General features: G+C 34.6%; 1 protein-coding gene across 2 annotated transcripts in view; it reads right to left on the bottom strand.

Moving 5' to 3' along the window:
• The window catches only part of TUSC3 (tumor suppressor candidate 3), a gene marked incomplete at both ends in the record, with an annotated part of 120,467 nt that overhangs the window by 54,134 nt on the left and 46,460 nt on the right, over positions 1-19,873 (bottom strand). For both annotated transcript variants that reach the window (XM_080344125.1, XM_080344124.1), the window contains 4 exons: positions 798-887; positions 7,868-8,008; positions 8,629-8,769; positions 11,081-11,198. In XM_080344125.1, the coding sequence (XP_080200251.1) occupies positions 798-887; positions 7,868-8,008; positions 8,629-8,769; positions 11,081-11,198 (490 nt within the window). The remainder of the gene's footprint in view (positions 1-797; positions 888-7,867; positions 8,009-8,628; positions 8,770-11,080; positions 11,199-19,873) is intronic.

Raw genomic sequence — 19,873 nt, forward strand, 5'->3', positions numbered from 1 at the left:
TGCTTAAAAAGTAGTAAATAACAGAGGGGTTGAAATTAGCCAAGGTCCTGTTTTCCTTCGCAGTAGTCAAAGAGAGTTTCTCCTTCTGAACTCTGATGAATGCTTGCTAATTCGTGAGCAGTAAGGAGCAAGTAAGAGAATTCCTTCAAAGACAGCAGTAGCAGGATAGAACAGTAATTTTGGCAGTAGTCAAGTAGTGGTAATTTCTTCGTAAAGCTGATAAGGAATTTAAATTGAAGGACTAAAGATATATAGGAAAAAACATTCTGTAACTGTCAGTGGAAGAGTTATAGGCATGACGGGAAATGGTACAAAGCACATGAAAATATTTGCCATTTCCTTTTCTACATAAAATTCTCAAGAAAGAAGACCACAAGAAGTTACAAAGCTCAAAGGCTTGTATAAATAGAGCCTGAAGAGAAGGGAAAAAATATAAACTCACTTTTCACTTTGTGAGGGAGCACACTTCTACGAAAAGACACAATATTCATTTACTTTGGGCAGTGGCAAATGTGTGGTAAGGAATTACTATAACATATTCACTACAGTTGAGAACCTGACAGAAAAAATTTTGAAAAACATGGCTACTCATTTCTTTGTTCAAATCAAATATGGTGGCACTTTCTAAACATCTTAAATTCCAAAACAGACTCCGCTTGCAACTGGAGACTTAAGACTCTGACAGACTGTCATATACTGCTACAGAACTGCAATTAGTTGCCATTGTAGACTTACTGTAGGCAGCAACTATCTATATAATATTTCTCTTGAAAATAAAAATAAAAGAATCAACTCACCACTTGTCCATTCTGAGGATTTTTATGTGCATATGGGGGTCCCCGGATGTGATTCCACATCTGACCAGATGTCATAGCAAATACAACACACTAGAAAACAAAAATTTGAAAAAGAAAGCTAATTTATTTCCCAGAGGAACTGAACAGAAAACCATTCTGCTGTTGATGTTTACTTTAAATACATAATTGTTTACTTAACCAGATATAGCATGTACCTCTACTTGAATAGTAGCATGGAGTTTTCAGATGTGTTGCTCTCATAAAAGTCTTAATGACTTCTGCTAGAAAATGAGTTAGCTCAAGATGAAGATTTTCTAAATCTCAATTGAAATAATCCTGTCTTTATGTGCACTCAGAATTGCCACAGTTATGCATCTATATAATAAAAAGCATTCATAGCAGTAGAAGGCATTTATTGTAAATATGCTGCAAATTAGTGTTCAAGTTTTATACAACCCTTCAGGAAGTTATTTCTATCTGTAATCTAATACAAATGTTTAGCTTCCCTGTTTGTTTTCAGGTATATGAAATGATATATAAAATATAAGAAAAAATCCAATTACAAAAAAAAAAACAAAAACAAAAACACTTCTGCCCCATTTAATTAAATTCTCATTGTATTTCCTATACGACTGTGATTCATTTTATCTATGACAAATAACAATGGTTGATTTCACAGAAAACTGAAATTCCCTATGGAAAGAAGTGTAAAGTTAGGTTAGGAATGTATAACAACTGTAAAAACTGACCTTAATTTTTGTAGAAGGTCATACTGCATAATCTACATAACAAACATCACAGTCATGGTAAGTTGTTATGACTACCTTAAAGAGGAAAATAAAATATCTTTTGATTACCAAATGAGAAAAACAGGAATGGGAAATATGGATCATCTAAATATGTCTTCTGACTTATCAGTACATATAATCCTTACAAAAACTCAAGGATAATTTAAGTTTTTACATATATGCTTACTTTTACTGCACAGCAATACTCCCACCTGCACAACACAGTCATAGTGATTTAAGCAGATGGATCACGAATGTAAAAATTCATACCATGATGGCTAACTAAACCAGTATTTAGTATGTTTAGTAACATTCAAGATGTAAGCTGGTGTAGCTCTGTGTTCCCATAAACCCAGCATTGCTACCTCTAGCAATATGATTTTAACAAACTTTGCAGTGCCTTAGGACTGAATCTTGTCAGGCTTTTTCCAAATCTGTCTTGCCTTTCCTGGATTTTTTTTTAAACTTGTTCAGCTGAAACAGCAATTTTTCCAAAGACCAGGGGGCTAGGCCTACTTTACATTACTTTCGCTTATCTTTGTATGGTTTTTTTTTTTTTTTCTATTCTATTTAGGATGAAATAATTATGACCAACATAATGATGTAGTATAGGCATGAGATGATAGTGGAGACAACAAAAGTGGAAACACAGGATGAAGTGCACCAGCATAGAATGATATGAAAGAGGCCACAGCATTACAATGGAGACCCCAAGCCTATAAATGTTATGTCACAGGTGAATTAAAGAAACACAGACATGGGAACTGGCCCAAACTAGTTTTAGAGGTAACAAACAGAAAAAAGAACAACCATCCAATGCATCCAGCGTATAAGTATCCCTAAGTGAAGCCTAGCGCAAGAAGGAAGAAAGCAGCAGTCTTATACTCCTCCTAGCAAAGGACGTGAACACTGACAATTCACCATAGCATCCCCTCGCCCCAAACCAAAGCCGATGAATGACCTCCAGATCTAGAGAGAAATGGTGGAAGTGCTGTTATTACTGTGACTTTTTGTCCTGATAATAGAAAGAAAAAAAAAAAAAAAAAATAGAAAAAAATATTTTTGCATATCTAGTTTCATCATAATTCTTTGTTGCTGTGTCAAGATTTCAATTACACTAAGAACAGATTCGTGGCTTTAAATGTAAGGTGTGTTTCATTTTGCCCTTAGCAGGATTTGGAGTGTGACAATATAGCGATGAATATGGCAGATGAAAGAATACTGGTTCTGTTTAATAGCAAACGGCTTATGTTTTCATTAATAATACGCAAAGAGATGAAGAGAATATATGCTTCCATTACTGAAAAAGGGTAACAGATAGTTATTTCTATATCTTGCAGATTGTTTTAGCAGAGAAATTTATATGGCAATTTTGGTGATAAATCACATAGGAGACAGCTTATGTGAAAGTACGAAAGTATAGAAACCAAACATGTGGGTTACAAAAGCGCAGTGAAAGATATTTTGAAAGACCAAAAGTTAGATGAAAACTAAAACGTCAAAAGAGAACAGATGCATAGATTGCACAAACTGTGGCTCTCTGAAAGTTATTGTTTTAAAGAAATAAAACCCTTTCTACTCAGTTTAACTTTGCTTTTGTACTCAAAGGCTGCAGAGCTGCAAGATCTGTATTCAATTTTTAAATAACAACCTGTCACTTATTAGAATCTCCAACAAGAGATATACAATTCAAGGGCAGGTAGTACCAAATGGAAGTGAAGAAAATGGGTTTCTGTACCTTTTCAAAGGTACTGTGCATCTCTAAAACCTCAATGGGAAAGAAATTGCTATTATTTTTGGATGCCTCTCTAGACACATTGAGGTGCCTAACTTTTTCTAGCTGTATCTTTGAATAAAACACATTACTCTCTGTTACTGTTTAACCCTGGGTGGTGGGTAAACAGTAAACAGCCACTCTCTCTCACCTTTCCTTCCCCAGCAGGAATGAAGTTAAAAGGAAGAAAGACTCATTGATTCAAATTGAAACAGGTTTAATAGAATAATAAAGGATAAGTGAATAAAAAGACAATAAAATACACAAAGCTATACAGAGCAATGCTTAGCTACTGGAACTTGTGCTTCCAGCAATGGACGCCAAAGGGCGGACACTGCGAGCACAGAAAGTTCAGTAAAACACGGAGTTTACAAACGGGCATAGGGAAGTCACGGATCAGACAACAGGAGCAGGAAGCAGGACCCCTCACAGATAGTGGCCACTGAAGAAGGACTGTCCCCAGTAACTTCCCAGTCATATACGGAGTGTGACACTCATGGTACAGAACAGTTCACTGATCAATCTGGATGTCAATCTAGGTGCTGTCCCGTTATGTTCCCTTGCACCTGCAGCTGGGCAGTTGAAAAGTCCTTTGTCCCTTTGGCAACCGCCAAGATACCAGTGAGTTTTTACATTCTTTTTGTACCAAATCCCAAACACCAGAAAGCTACTGGAGGAAAACATTAACTCTGTCCCAGAGTGCTATCTTATTATTCTTGACCTAGATCCAAAATGAAAGACCATGCTAGCTACTAAGAAGACAAGATTCTCACTCCACGGAAAATCGTCTCGATTCAGCTAACCCAGCACAGTTTTTTATCCTCAATTCCCAGAAGGGCGTAAAGAAGCCACTAGTAGCCATGATACTCTTAAAGCTCTTTTGGAGCAATAACTGATGATGAATGTACTCTACAGTATATGTACTGTGGGTTGTATCACCACAGAACACATTTCTCATAACCATTAACTGTTATGACAACAGTAAACATATGTTTTCTCTCCTCATTCAGGTGACTTATTTTGCCCGATAGAGCCAATTCCTAGGCAGCTAACTTTGAATCTGAGCACAGACTTTGCCTTCCCAGATTCCACAGGTATACAGGTAAACCTGAAATATACATATACAACAAAACTGAAAATCACATGCAGAAAACCAAAGCGGCAGCCTGGTTAAGAAAAGCCCCCTAGTAGCCCCATTCTAGCCAACTGAAAAAATAAACTCTCAGCACCAGTACTGTTGTCTAAAATGTAGCAATTCCTTATCTAAAAATGTTACAAATCTGCCCAGTTTATATTGTCTGACCTTTTATGCTCTCTGCTTAAGAAATTCATAGTCTTGACAAGAATCTGAATTGCTTCTTGTTATCATTATAAAAGGACAGGGCTCTGTAAATACCTGGTGACCGAAGCCTTTCCTCATCTTCATGCTAGCATGTCAGAGGGAAAAATATCTATAGATGCATAGTAGGCTTGAATTAAAGTCTAAAATAATCTAGGGGATAAATTTTGGATGTGATCTCAAAAGACATTTTTGGGGATATTATGCACTGTGACTCAGTCATCATGATTTGCCATTCCAAAGGTCTTTTGGGTAATGTTGCAAGTAAAAATGCCTAAGGCATACAAGGTACTACCAGAGTCTGCAGTGCTTCTATGGGGGGATGCATTGCACTTGCACAATCTAATGTTGAGGACAAAACCAATTCAACAGTCTTGTGTGAGTTGGCATTGGAATCACTGTATGAGACAAAAGCTCTGGTCTTGCTTCTAATAGTCTATCAAAACATTAGATGGGTCACTAAAACCTGCATTCCTAAATATTTTCCTGAAACAGTGCTGGAATTATTATCTATGAGACACAATTTTTTGGCATCAAAAGAGATGCCAAATAAAAATTCAGTCAGCATTTCTAGGATTCTCTGTTATCCTGCTAGTAAGAACAGCAGAGGTAAATTATGCTGAGAATGTTTTTCTGATTTTTAGGATCAGATCATTCAATCGGGCAGAGAGGCGCTGCCCATTTCTCATTTAAATAATTATCCAACATTTCAGAACATGAAAACTCTTCAAAACAAACTAAGAAGCTCTGAAAAACAAGCAAAAGAAAACAAGAGACTTGTGTGTGTGCAATGATATAGTTTTCAGTTACTGAATTCTAGAATATCTATGAATGAGTTTCAGCTGAAATGAAAAATATTACTTTCCATATGGTTAATGAATGCCAGCTACCTAGCAGTACAACACCTCCCCAAAAACAATCAAAACTCAAAACTGCAGCTTTCAGAAAAAAGCTCCCAGTTCTCCCTTCTCAGTTCTGCAATATCCATAATAAGAACAGCCAATAAGGAACAAACTAACTGCCAACACTGTCAAAAACATGGTCTTCCTGTAGTTTTATACATCTTGCCAGGCTTTCCCTGTATTATTTGTTTATTTTTTGCCGTTTTTTTTTTTTTTTTAAAGTTCAGAAAGAAAAAAAAAAAGAACATAATTCCTTAAAATTAAGTATTTCTTTGTTATTTATACACTTCATAAAAGCATTTTATGAGACATGACTATCTCTGCTTAACTGGACACCATCTTCTCCATTTTTCCTCTTAATTAGCTTTCATGAAAAAAGAAGCTTTAAATCTCACTGGCAGAAAAAAAGCACAATGTAAGAGAATCATAACTACACAATATCTTAGATTGAATATATTAATGACTGTCTGTTTTCTTCTGTGGATCCTGACATATTCTAGCTCTTTCACAGAACTGAAGTCACCTGTACAAAAGCCTGCAATCAAGAGTCCCTACTGATTCCACCAAGAAGACCTTATAATATTAACTTGTATGTTAAAGCCAAAATGACTTCTGGTAACTCCATGATCTTTGATAAAACATTTTGTAGTATGGGGCTTTGACAACATTATAAAGGAAAAAGAACAGTAATGACTAAAAAAGTGAAGCATCAGTTCAAAGACGAGATTAATTGCTGTATACTTTCAAATATAAGACTTTTTTTCTAAAATAATCTCTAAGTGCTATTCATTGTTAAAATAAACAGAATTTTACAGGAAACACATTAACAAAACTGATTTAATAAAAGCTGCAGATGGGTCCATCAGCTGAAAATGTCAAAAAAGAAGGTACCTTTTCATATTTTTTAATCCAAGCAGAATAGAAAACCATCAATATGATGTGTCTTTGAAAAGGCAAATATGATTATAGCATATATCAGTAACATACTTCTAGTAGAGCTAAACTACACAGAATCATAGAATAGGTCAGGTTGGAACTGACCCCAAATGACAACCTGGTCCACGCTTTCGTGAGAAAGGGAGCCCAGATAAAAATAAAATATTAATGCTGCTGCACAAGTAAATTCATATCTCAACTATAATCCTAGACATGTGCTTTCAAGAAAGGTTAACTCATATTGACACAAGTTGAGAAAAAGTCTTTAAAACAATGAAGTGAATAAATGATCATTTATATCAAAACAGAAGAAAAGCTTGGCTTATGTTGTACAAAACACATGGACAAAATTTTTAAAAGTACTGTTCTCAATTAACATATTGCTAACACGGAACAAAGGAGCTCAATTAAGCTGTAAAATGTTGGATTGGACTTGATAACCCCAGACACTATCACAGTGTTGATAATGATTCTCCTGACTATTTCCTTGAAAATTAAGCCTTAGATGCTGCTTTTCATATTTTTCCTCTTCTGTCAGTCACAATGATGCCAGAGTAATGAGTACTTTTTGATACACCTCAACCATCATCTACCATCCTTGCATGCTATTTCCTATCTAAAACCAAGACGGCTGACTATGCAGCACAGTCCACATTTTGCATTAGCCTACTCAGTTATTCGAAAACTATGATGTAAATAAGCACACTGCAATACACTTTTAAGCAGGCTAAACCTTAATTCATTATTTATGGCCTTGAGGATTTAGTTGCCTAATATTTCAAACAAACAACTGGATAGCTTTAGAATTTCCTTGGAGTTAACCCTGGAACACTATCCTAGTCTTATTTATGTTAACAGTGGAAAGTTAAGGTCAGTACCACTGATACCAGTTTTGGAAAGAATTCCACTTTTCTTCATTTCTTAGTTCTTTTATCATTTCCTTACAAACATATAAAAGTCTCGGTTACTTTTCTTAACCTTTCATTACCATAAAGTGATACAGCCTGACATGAATATACACACTAAACCAATCACAACATTACTGCTTTTATAAAAAAGGGCAAGTTGAATGATAGCAGTGAGCATTAGTAACACAAATTAAAAATATTTTCTCGTTAAAGTTCAAAAAAAAGTCTGCAGCCATCAGAGAATTTGCTAATTTTCAGTGAATCCCTAAAAGTAACTGCTTAGGAGAATTAGCCCTCAAATGTAGTACCATTCTGAAGAATGTGTTAATGCAATGTCTTGTAATTTACTGTGGAAGTAATGAAGACACATATGCTAAAACAAGAAACTAATAAAAAGCATATTAGTAAGGAAAATCTGCATACCAGAGCTGCCATGGCCCAGCCAGTTTTGTTGTAGATAAACTCTAAGTTATTTCTCCGCAGATATAACAAGCCACCGACAAGAGATACCAGAAGAGCCAGTGCAATTGTACCAGAATAGTTAGGAGGCCTGAACACTCTAATCTGGAAAAGATAAATGCAAACACAGATTGCAAATAAATGCATACATACAGGTCACTTTCCATATAAACAAATAGGGAGCATCTGAAATCTGGTTTCAGAGTCAGAAAGACTAATCCCTAAAGATATATTTAAATAAGAAAAAAAAAATCTTACTTCCTTTCATAAGCAAATAATATGAAAAAAGTTTTAAGCATCATTTTGAACTGTTCAACTCAAAAACATTATTTCTTCAACAGATTTGCACATTGTGTCTGAATAAGGAAAACCTACCTTTGGATCTATTTTGTATATAGTTTTGCAAAGCGCATTTATTAACAACTAATTACCACAATATCACTGTTTGTTTTCATCCAGAATAAGACTACATAAAATTTAACAAAACAATAATGGAAAATCCTCTGCAAACTGCGGAAGTTACCAAAAGTACCACAACTATATATCCATTAAACTAAGGATACTCTATGATTCTATGATTTTTTTTTTTCTTCCTTTTTTTAATGTGTTCTAGAACCTAGCCTTCAGAAGAAAAAGTACTAAGGAAAGATGGAATTTGTCATCAGCCTGTCTCAGACTACAAAGATATATTTGGCTTCAACTTTTAAAATTGTCAAAAGACTTACATGAACATCTGTTCTGTCAGCTATCCATTTAGCTAGCTGCTCAGCTGCAAATCCGATTCGCTGCAGGTCAAACGTGTCAGCTCTCTTGGGTTTACCTTTTGGAGGAAAATGCATGAAAGTCGGAGCGGAGTTCATATTCAGCTACAACACCAAAAAATAGCAGGAAAAAAATTAGTAAGTCTATCTTCAAAAATATTTACCTTTTATGCATAAAACAAGTCTAAATAGCATGAAAAATATTATTTGCCTCCATACGTTACTCTTTTTTATACATCTTCATGTATAGTTCTCTAAAAAAAAGTGCTCAGAATGTTCTTTCCCACAGATTCTTTGGGATGTTTAACTTTTCAGAGTATTTTATCTGCAAGCTTTTCTGAATATCTTACGCTTTAAAGTTCTCACACACTGTATGAATTTTCTTGTAATTAAGAAATCAGGAGCCCACATTCATCCATTCTTTTAAAGTATATTAGGTTATAATTCTAGTGGAGGAAAAAAGTGTTCAAAGAGGCTGATACTGTTTCTCTTACCTAGCCCTCCAAAATTAACTAGACTACTGACTAGTCCTTTTAGATAACTAGCTTATACACCTAACTTGCCCTAGAAATTACATGACTGTTAACGTATGTGTTGTTGTCATTGGAACTAGTAATATCATATCAAAAAACTCAAGGGTGATAAACAAATAGATTTACATTAGCCACTTTAAATTTTGACTTTAACTTTGCAAGATGGTACAGGAGAATATAATTTTACTACATAAAATTCCTTCATGTTCAGTCCATCTCAGAGAAAGTGCAATAAAACACTTGAAAAAAATGAAAATGAATCAGGGGAAATACTTAGAGATGACAATATGAAGATCTTTAAGTAGCAAATGCAGAGTAAACTTGTTTGTTTAATTCCTTAAAATGACTTTTATCACATAACCAAAACATTATATTTAATCAACTACAGAACTGAATTTTATCAATAGAAATTATGAGCTATTAAATTATTTTCCATCTGTGCCCCCTTTAATGAACTGATTCAAAAATAAAAAGTATTCTGAGAAAGGCTAAGACAAATGTTGTGAAGCAATCTAATAAAATATTTTACAAGACACAGAAACATTCTGAGATACAGAAGCCTTCTGACATTGTGTAGAGTGTGGGGGCAGTTACTCTGCAACTGCTCTGTCATTTCTTTACAAATAGAGTAAAAGCTGAAACAAAAATTGGTCACATTACTTTTTGGGATTTTTTTGTTATGGCATCAGTATTACATGACTGGTTGGCACACATAAACATAAGGTCAGATTTACATTTCCCACCTTAAAATTGTCATTGCTATCACTTCTTCTTAAGCACTTTTTTTCTCAAAGACAGTAAAAAATTACATATTTTAATCTAATTTGGTCTAAATTTTACTTGCCTTTAAATACATACCACCTGAAATAAACTGAATCTGTGCCCTTTTACACACGGAATAAGTTGGACCGACTATTTTAATATGTATTGATTGGCTTAAGGCAAGATCAAAGAGCCTATTATTGTAACCATGTAGGATAATGTAAGATGATCTTAAAACTTGTAGGCACTAAAATGTTTAAAGCAATATCTTAAGCCATTCATATACATTCTTTACATAATACATTGCAAGATGCCAATTGAAAGCAAAAATATTTACTAAACAGAGTAATTTAAAAAATAAGTATTAAACTTTTCCCCTGAAAATTTTAAAGCATACACTTAACCAAAAGGTGGTAAAAACAGAGAACTTCAAAATCTGTCACTCTCCAATCTACATTCTTAGCTTCAATAAACAGACAAATATCAGAGAAAAGCACATCAGTATTTACTGTTAATTTGCAAGGGATGTATTTTGCCTTGACTACTCAATTTAAGAGGGAGCCTTAGACTGTTCTCTAACAATTGAATTTTCACTCTTCATAACCAATACATAAAATCTAAACCAATCTCTTTTCCCTGAAGAACTTCCAGATTAATACAAATATTACTAGAGTTGAAGAATACTGTATTACCTAAAAGCAATTAAAAGGCTCTTTTAGTTAAGAGCTTTTTTTTCCCCTAGAGATAAAGCAAATTTGTAAATGCAAATGTTAGTTGCACTGCGATTAATTCTAAAAAATGACATTAACAAAAAAGAGAAATGAAAAAAAAAAATCATATACATATAATGAAAAAATGAAAAAAAAAAAGCATACATTTAATGTAATCTACAAACAAACCTTATAAAATATACTTAGAAAATACTAGAAGTGGCTAGTGCTATAACCTGTCGTCACTAGTGTCATGAAAACTGGAGTGACTGGTGTTTTTAACCAGGAAAAATTTGTATACAAAACACAGAGGTACACACCTGCACACAAAAAATTATTTGTCTGGTATCGTTTGGCGAATCAGCATGTAGTTCTAAAAGTTAGGAACGTTTTATTGTATCCAACATTTACCTGTTGAAAAACATCTGCCCCTTCATCATAATCCACTATTGTGAAAAACAGTTTGTTTGAAAAAGCAGATGAATAGCGCCATGAATTAGCCAGTACTTGATATTCTTCATTAGCTTGCCTGTTAAGGAAAAGAAACAAACATACATCCATGTGGCATTTGCTGATTCTCTAACCATATGCAGCAGTTAGATGAGTTACACTTGGCAGTACCATTCTCAACACCCGTACCATCAATTCAAGTTTCAGCTAGTTATAGAGCATTTTGCTCCAAATTTGCCTTCTCCAAAATTAGAAATCTGTTAAGTGCAACTATATGAGAGACATTCCAAGATGATAACAAAAAGTAGTTTTTTCCGTATTTCAAAGTCTCAGAAAACAGGAGTGGCCTGAGTGGCAAGCATCATGCAAATCTCCTAACAGATCCATACAAGGAGATGCTTACATGGCCCTTGAGTACCATATCAGGATTTACTTGCTGAAGGCAGCTGCATATAACGAATTCTGAAACCAATAGAAAAATAACACAGAAACGTGACAGTAGTAATTTTCCCAAAATAGCAGAGCCATAGAAAGAGCCACAGAAACTGCTAAGCACTGTTGAAATGACATCAACTAAATTAACAATAGGCTTGTAAGTAGCATAACACACAATTTTCATAAAACTTGTTTTAAAAGTGCGAAAAAGGATGATTTTGCACAACATATAGGGTTACATAATCTCTCCTGTCACCACTAGAAAATCATATTGCAGCTACTCAAATTTGTCAGAAAGCCTCCTTTTGGCTTTACTCATGCTTCTATATTCAGGTGAGGTCTTTTTGGTTGGTTGAGCTTGCTTTGTTCATTCATTCATTCTAAAAGAAAACAAAACAAATCAAACAACTTTGCTCTGTCTGCATTGAGGGGAAGGAAAAAAGTCATTCCAGGAGAAGAATTCTGGGATCCTTACCATCAGAGACATTCTCTAAACACACCATCACAGAACCATAAAACCATGGGTTCTTCCCCAGGACAAATCCTTATCAACAAATAATTCAGAGGAGGACAAAGACAAACTAAAAGAATCCTTGCAGTACTTTTGGCTTTACACAGGCTAGTTTGCTAATTATTTCCATATTACTAAATATTCATATCTGCTGTAGAGTCCAAACTAAGGTTCTACCCCTCGGAAACTTATCTTCGCATGTGGTAAAATGCCAAAGTTGTATAAATAAAATTATTCTGCAGCTTTTCTCAAAACAGTGTTTCTACAAAACCAGTTCATATATTTGATGGTGCAGAATGCTGTTTACTTAAAAGTAGTAGATGGAAAAATCTGTCGCAAGAAAAACTCCACACTAAGCATACATAATACATATTGTATTCTGAGAGAGCAAAGAGTGGGGAGAGGTTGATAGGACCATAGATATCATAAGACCCTTCCCATTTTCTCATAACTGAGATCAGCTTTAGGCTTGAAATTTATTATACAACAGCAGAGTTGTGTTGTATCAAGGAACATATTGTGCACAAAAAATGTCCGTCATAAAAAAAAAAAAGCTAAAATGAAATTTTATGATGCCTTACCCCACTAAAGAAAAAGTCTTATGAAGCACAACAAAACTCAACTTTCACCTTTATTACCTGATTGAGTAAAATTTGCTACTTAACACACTTCTTCAACATGCAAAGTTGCAATTATAAAAAAAAAAAATGTAATTTAGGCATTAGATTGGTTATTTCTAGAAATAGATGCTAACATTAAGCAGACTAAGATATTCACTGTCATCCTGAAGAGGGCAGTCAGACAACATCAAAGGAATGCTGTAAAATCTTTAGTATTTGTAGGACACTGTTCTGTTAAACTTGCTATATTAAAGTTGGACCATTTTTATTATAAGAACAAGATAAAAATCACTTTATCTTGATTCCATCATTCTTCTTAGTCTACCTTTTACTCGTGATGAAACAGTATTTCTGGGAAATTCAGATACTCCAGTCATGCCTCTACTATTTGAGAGCACACTCTTGTTCCTGTTGATCTCCCTGTATTTTGTAATTTTGAACTATTTTGAATGAATATAATAGGCAGAAAGTATACTTCAGAAAGTATAATTTTGCAAAAGGTGGTCTTAGATTTTTCTGTAACAGATTCAAAGCACAATTTCATCCTCAGACTGAAGACAGCAAAGCATTTTGTAATACACCCTCATGGCAGCTCTTGAAGAGAAAGGAGAGTGAAACAAGGAGGGGCAGGACTCCTACATGCAGAACTGAAGAACATGCTACAGTCCACTATATAATTTCCAATTAATACAATGCTGATGCAATCACATTAATACCTTTTTTTTAGTGTTGGCTATTCCTTTTCAGATACAATAATAGTAAAAAGCATAAGCACTTGGCTGAAAAAAATTCAACCTCCAATTAATATCCGGCAATGTAAACTCTGTCACTTCTTATCCACCTATCTCTATCATTAGTTACTATCAATTCTACCCATTTGTTTCTATGAAGTAATATTAATTATATGACACTATTATAATAATTATATGAACTACTACAAAGACATAGGGCAGAATTACACTTGGTATGAACTCACCAGGATAATAACATGTTAGCACTGCTCTTGTTGTTTTGACAGGATTTTTTGATAGGTAAGATTTAGCTGTAAGTACTGTTACAGTCACCTTTTATGAATTTCATCATAACAGCAACACAGGAACTAGCACAACAGTAATATTAACCAGCTACTAGAAAACAGTGGCCGGTCCTAAATGGAATACTACTATTAGATTTACTTGGAAAATTCAACATACAGAAAAGCTGCTAAGCAAATTCTCTACAAAAATTTCTTACATTACACAAGTGGTGCTCAAGAAATATTAAAAGTTTGTTTAAAAAGATTAATTATGTGGATGTCTATGGCAGATAATCAGATTTGTATAGCCTGAACTATATTAAATTAGATTAATTTATTCTATTAGTCCAACATTTTAGTAAGGAAAACACAAACAGAATACAAGGAAACCAATAAAAGAGACTGTGGAATTCTTTGCCAAAGAAAGCAGTAAAGCATTATTTTTTGGCACTATTATGGACTGTACAAAACACAAATGTACAATTGGCAAAGAATGTACTACCAGGTCACCTACCCGTTCTTCTCCATCTGTTTAAAGTAAACTGTGATCAGTGCTACAATTTACCTCTAAAACAACTTTTGGTTTTTGTTCAGAATGGTTTTCCCAAAATAAAGAGAGGAAGGGATTAAGTTCATACTTTAACTTCTTCTCAGTATCAAGAAGATAATAAATTCAGAATGCTTATTTGTTTTCATTTTTGTTTTGGGAGGCTTATAATGTCACAACAAAAAGCACTGAAGAAGCTATAAAATAGTGTCCAAAAATTCTCCACACACAACAAAATGAAGATAGTATAGATACTAGTTGAAAGCTACACTTTCTATGCCATCTAGATATCCATACCAAGAGAAAGCAAGCTGAAATCCATGCTATTCTACTTGCAGCATCCCATGAAATTTTCAGAATTCTACAGATGAAAAGTAGCTATGAGATCTTATATTGTAGAAGTTGCAAAGTAAAAACAACAACAACAACCACCAAACAAAACAAAACACAAAAGAAAATATGAAAATTAAAATTGTGACCACATGAAGAATAAAGAGTATTTTATGAGTCAAGTATAAAATTACTGTCCTATTAAACAGGACTTGGAGAAGGGCAATGAAAACAGTAAAGGGTCTAGAAAACAAGTCCTGTGAGGAGTGGTTGAGGGAGCTGGGGCTGTTCAGCCTTGAGAAAAGGAGGCTGAGGAGAGACCTTATTGCTGTCTACAACTACCTGAAAGGAGGTTGTAACATGGAGGGTGTTGGTCTCTTCTCCAACGTAAAAAGCAATAGGATGAGAAGAAATGGCCCCAGGTTGTGCCAGGGGACATTTAGAATGGATATTAGGAAAAACTTATTTACCAAAAGGGTTGTCAGGCAAGGGAACAGGCTGCCCAGGGAAAGACCTGAGTCAACATCCCTGGAGGTGTTTAAAAAAAACACGTAGATGAGGTGCTTAGGGACATGGTTTAGAGGTGGATTTGGCAGTGTTAGGTTAACAGTTGAACTCAGTGATCTTTTCTAACAAAAATGATTCTACGATTCTATCAAGATCCTGAAGTGCATTGAAAAAACAATTGCAGAACTTCCAACTGCTCCTTCCACATCTCCTGTTCCTTCTTTGAATAAAAGTTCTTAGTGCAGTTAAGAAACATGTCAATGCCTTTCTCACTACCCGCTCTTGATCAACCAACAAAAAAATGAAAGGCAGAGGATCTCATTTCTTCTGATGACTCCTCCTTGATTGTCAAAATTCTTTCTGCTGTTGACCTAACTCTTCAGTCAGCTACTTGAAAACGACTTTCTGAGATACCTTCTTGAACAGGGAAAACAACAGAATTCCTGTCTTTTCTAGATTAAAAACCTCCTCTCAGAGGTCTCATTGATAGGGCAGATGTTAATAAAATTATGTAGAATCTCTTGTCATATATTTTATAATTTACTTGTACACATTGTGAGTCAACAGCAGAAGGCAGTTACAATCAGAGTCCTTTATGAAACACACACAAACTATATATTGAATTATACCCTACCTTTTATATAATCCTCTAAGAAAAACATAAGGAATAGCTTAATCAGTTGACTTGGAGCTCATTTTGCAGCAGGTTTTCTGTAGTAACTTGTTCCAATAGATGCCATTAATAATTTGACAGAATTCAGCCTTGTCACACAAATACAAGAAGAAGTCTTTAGAAAACATGTGCCACATCTGCAATCTCCCTCACATGCTACATATATATTTTATGCATATACTTCATATGTGTATTTACACACATGTATTTATAAACACAGATACTACTTCAGCTAATGGAAGTAATCAGTGCTGACACTTTGAAAAATACAATAGTCTAGTCAATGTACGGGGCAAAGAGAACTACTGGCTACGCAAACTCCTGTCCATTATCAACAACTGCTAGCTGCTTCTTCATAAATACTGTCTGTACAAAATTGTGTTTTCCAAGAATCTGGAACCAGGCTTGTTACTTCCACAGTAAAATACTATTAATCATCATCCAGGATTGAAACAACACAAATTTCAATTTAGTGCAGTTTACAAGTTTGTCTCCTCAAGTGATCACCTGCATTACTATAGTCTTCCTCTGTTGCACTTCTCCATTTTCCTCCTGATCATTTATGATGCTAATTCTAGGATTTAATCTTGATTTGCAATGATTCAAACAGTTCCAGTTATATCTTTAAAAGAAATATTGGGGAATTCAGAGACATAAACAAGCATAGTAGAAAGCATGTAAAACAAAATCCATTTGTTTCAGGTAGCTTGAAATTCACAGAGAGATGTACATGTCTAATTTACATGTTTTAACCTTTATCACATAACAAACTCGTGGCAAAAGTCAAGCTACAGACCCTATCCACTGAAACTCAGCATCTTTAGCCCCTGACACTGCTCTGATCTTTTCAATGTTTGGCAAAAAAAACGGGACATCTTTGAAATGCACCCATATGCAAAGAAGAGATGGTTGCTTCTGTCAGTGAGATGAAAGAAGTAGAGCTTAGAAAGTAAAGCAAAAGACCTCATCTAATCTGCTTATGGAGTGATTAGATGTTACAGCAACAAACAAAAAGAATGAGTTAATAATAACTATGAAAGATGCAGAGGAACAGTCAGCACAGTAATGGTTTCAGCAGGCTAGACCCAAAGCCCATGTGCAGCTGAAAATCAAAGCACTAATAATCGAGTGGAGAGGGGGGACACTCATTGAAGTCTTGTTCATAAAATGATGCTGATCCCTTTGGGAAAATGTAGTGATAATAAAATGGGGGAACAGATTGCAAGAGGCAAGAAGATGAAGAACAGAGAAGCCGGAAGAGAATTTTCACAGAAAAATGCATTCAAGTCAAGTCAGGCTAGTATTTATCATTTGCCTGGATACAATACAAAATACAGTCTGGGAGACAGTCTTCATCTCTGTGAAGATGCTGTTGTTAGAGTGACTATTATTTTGTTCTCCTTCTTATATACATAAGTAATTTTTTTCAGAAGTGCAACTGAATGATGTGGGTAACACAGAGCAACTATCTAGTTGAGTGAAAACCTAAGCACAAAGGAAAAAGGGAAGCTGGTCTCATATCCTGAGGAATCACTGTTTAGACTTAGATTATTGCTGACTGTTCATCCAAACCAAAATAATCCAACTCATTCATCATCACAGTTCATAAGAGACTCTTTAGTATCTCCTTCCATTGTGTTTTTGCAGAGTATATACAGCAAGAATAGTAATAACACGTCAAGTCAATTAAGACTAACCATGTTTAATTTCCTGGGAACAAAACTGTTTAATCAAGCATATTTCTAAACAAGCATGGAAAAAAACCCACATATCTCCAACTGTTAGAAACACATCCCACTACCACCAATGACTTCACATTTGAGAGCACATAGGACATCTAATCTGTTGTTTAATTTGTCTCTCAATACCAGCTACTTTATATTGAGCCTAAACAAATGTGTCAACAGGAACACTGATATTTATGCTACCACTCATACAGTTGTGAAGACATCAGATGGCTTTCAACAGTTCTTTGGACCAGAAAATTGAAACTTGCTTATACACAAAGCTAGATGAAAATGTTGTGCTCCAAAATTCGCTTTAGGATAAAGGCAGAATTTCCTTGAAAAACACTCCAGAGGCATGACTAGAAGCACTACTAATGCATACACAGAGCTGCTGGTTTACAGAAGCCTTCATGTGTTAGGTTGGATTGATTGAGATAGCCTACGGATATATTTTCTGGTCAACGGTTTGTGAAAATATTTCATTAAGATGAATACTGTCTCAAAGATGACAAACTAGTAGTTGTCTTTTAGAAACATCTATAAGTCAACTGAATTTGTCTTGGGCAGAGTAATCAGTAATTCAGACATATGAGTTCTAATTTTTAAAAGTGTATATTGAAAAGGGATAATACCAAAAATTAGAAGCAAATCAAGCAAAATTAAGTGAAGGGAAAGCATTAAATACCACAATATGACGTATATCAGGAAGAAACAAGTCTAGCACTGGATGAACAGGCAAGTTTCAAAAAACCGGCAAATAGAGCAGTCAAAAAAAATTCTAATTGATCTTTCTCAAGATGATAATCTTAAGATTATCTATTAACCTCCTGCAATGGTAAAGAAACCATACTCATCCCATTGGAAGAAAAGATCTTATGTTGAGTAACTTTTACTAGAGAATGAACTACTATAAAATAATATGCTTTGGTTTTACTGGAAAAAACAAAAAAAGATCAGATCCTTTCACTGAAAAGTTTTATCCAAATATCTGAAGTCTCAGAGACTTCTTTGTATGTGGCATTTTAAGAGCAAGTGATATTTAAGTGACTGATGTTACAATGTCCTTGCTGTGCACAGAAAAGCCTTGGATTCCCTGAGACAAATTTGGTCAGCTTTCCATATGCAGGTCCTTGCTATAGAATAGGTAAGACTTTTAAAAAATGTTTAAGTATCATGCCTCCAAGTGTTTTAAGACTTGGCTAAGATCACATCAACCAAATTTTATCCAAAATTTGGAGCTTCTCCAGCATTAAAAAGGATGGTGGTGTGGGGAGAAATCCTTTCTTCATACCTTCTAGACAACATTCAAACTATACTACTTTGCACAAATGGAGAGGCACAATAATCCTTAGTCTAATAGAGAACTTGGACCACCACACTGACTTTGCATTTGCTTTGAAGAGTGCCAAATGCAACCTTTAGTGGCACAATCATTCAAAACACCTGTCAGAAAACTCATACTGACTGTACTGTAAGCAGGGGCTCATTTTAACAACAAACATTCTAAATATAACCAAATACAAAATTAGCTATACAAAGAATAAAATTTATTTTAACAATATAGAATGCACATGATCTTTCTGGCCTCAAATGTCCAAATCTGCAATGGTCTGCTCTAATGATGACCAACTTTCACTGCTCTTCTCCAGAAGAGGACCACATTTCCTACCATTGCTCCCCATCCTGTTATCTTTTTGCATAATGCTGTGTTTTTTATGCTTAGCATTTGATGTAGCTCTATGCAACAGCAGCATACAAACATCTTATTTTCCCTTTTGAAAATACTGCACTCCTGTTCTTTATAAACTGGACATTTAAAAGAGACAAAACACTGAAATGTCAAATCTAGCCATCAAAGGGAAAAGAGAACACCTTTTTTTTTTTTTTCCAATAATCCTGTGCTGCATAAACTAACCAGGCTCAATTTATAGGGGGAAAAAAAAATACCAACTCTTGTGACAAAGTTATTCAATGTAAAGATTTTAGTCTAGGTGCTTTTTCATTTTTGAAATATGACATTGATTTTTTTTGTATGCAATTGTTCTGAAAATATTTTGATGAGGAACAGTTAACTTCAACCTTGGACAAAAGCATCCTCACAGAACATTACAGATTAAGTTAAAAAAATCTATTTTTCCTTTAGGCAAAGTGTCTAGTAAATAGCTAACAATAAAGTAATGCATGCATTTGAGTTCTGTATATCCTTTCAGTGCTCCTGTCCATTAATTAGTCATTGATTTGAAAACATCAATTTTCCTGATAATGGTTTTATGTGCACTACGATCAACCTCATTAAATTCCTTTTATTTGACATGAAAAAGCGGATCACAACTTCACATTTATTTAAACAAAAGCAACTGAAAGCAGTATGTTGATTTTTTTCCTTTAT

This window comes from Nesoenas mayeri (genome assembly GCF_963082525.1).
Source record: "Nesoenas mayeri genome assembly, chromosome: 4".
NCBI classification, from domain to species: domain Eukaryota; kingdom Metazoa; phylum Chordata; class Aves; order Columbiformes; family Columbidae; genus Nesoenas; species Nesoenas mayeri.